We start from the raw sequence: 615 nt of genomic DNA on the forward strand, positions 1-615 counted from the left end.
CTGTGGGAGCTGCTGAAGTGGCTGGTGGGGATGTCCTCGCACACGCTTCCGGCTATCGGTGAGGGGCGCGCGGAGGCACCGGGTGGGGCGGGCGTTGGTGAACGAGGGTTGAGCCCTTCCCATGCCCTGCGTTGGCACCGAGCAGCGTTAGGATGGTGTTTTATAGCAAAATTCAGTGTGCTCACATTAAATGGGTGTTGAGGGGCACCCGGCTGGGTCTCCGATAGCTGCACTGGGAGGAGTGAGGGCAGTGGAGCTGCAGGCAGGGGAGCTGGGGACCCTGGGAGCTGGGGGGACCCTGGGATCTGGAGATCCCTGGGAACAGGGGGGCGATTCCTAAACCCGCGTAACCCACGGCCGCTCTGCGCCTGTTTGTGCCCCACAGCCCTGGGGCTGACGGAAAAGCTGTTGAAGCTGAACCCCGGCGGGAATGCCAAGCTGGTGAGCATGGGGAAGAGCCTGCAGGAGGAGATGGAGGCGCTGCTGGGGCCTGACGGGGTGCTGCTGTACCCCTCCCACCCCACCATCGCCCCCCGGCACCACTCGCCCATTTGCATGCCCTTCAACTTCGCCTACACAGGTGAGCACTGGGGCTCGCCGGCCGCGGGGGTGCTC

At 65.4% G+C, this 615-nt stretch overlaps 1 protein-coding gene across 1 annotated transcript in view; it reads left to right on the forward strand.

Moving 5' to 3' along the window:
• The window catches only part of FAAH2 (fatty acid amide hydrolase 2), a gene marked incomplete at its 5' end in the record, with an annotated part of 11,240 nt that overhangs the window by 2,480 nt on the left and 8,145 nt on the right, over positions 1–615 (forward strand). The window contains 2 exon segments of the mRNA XM_010187494.1: positions 1–58; positions 386–580. The exon segment at positions 1–58 is cut by the window's left edge and continues 33 nt beyond it. Of these exon segments, the coding sequence (XP_010185796.1) occupies positions 1–58; positions 386–580 (253 nt within the window).

The sequence above is a fragment of the Mesitornis unicolor genome, unplaced genomic scaffold, assembly GCF_000695765.1.
Source record: "Mesitornis unicolor isolate BGI_N332 unplaced genomic scaffold, ASM69576v1 scaffold32646, whole genome shotgun sequence".
NCBI lineage: Eukaryota > Metazoa > Chordata > Aves > Mesitornithiformes > Mesitornithidae > Mesitornis > Mesitornis unicolor.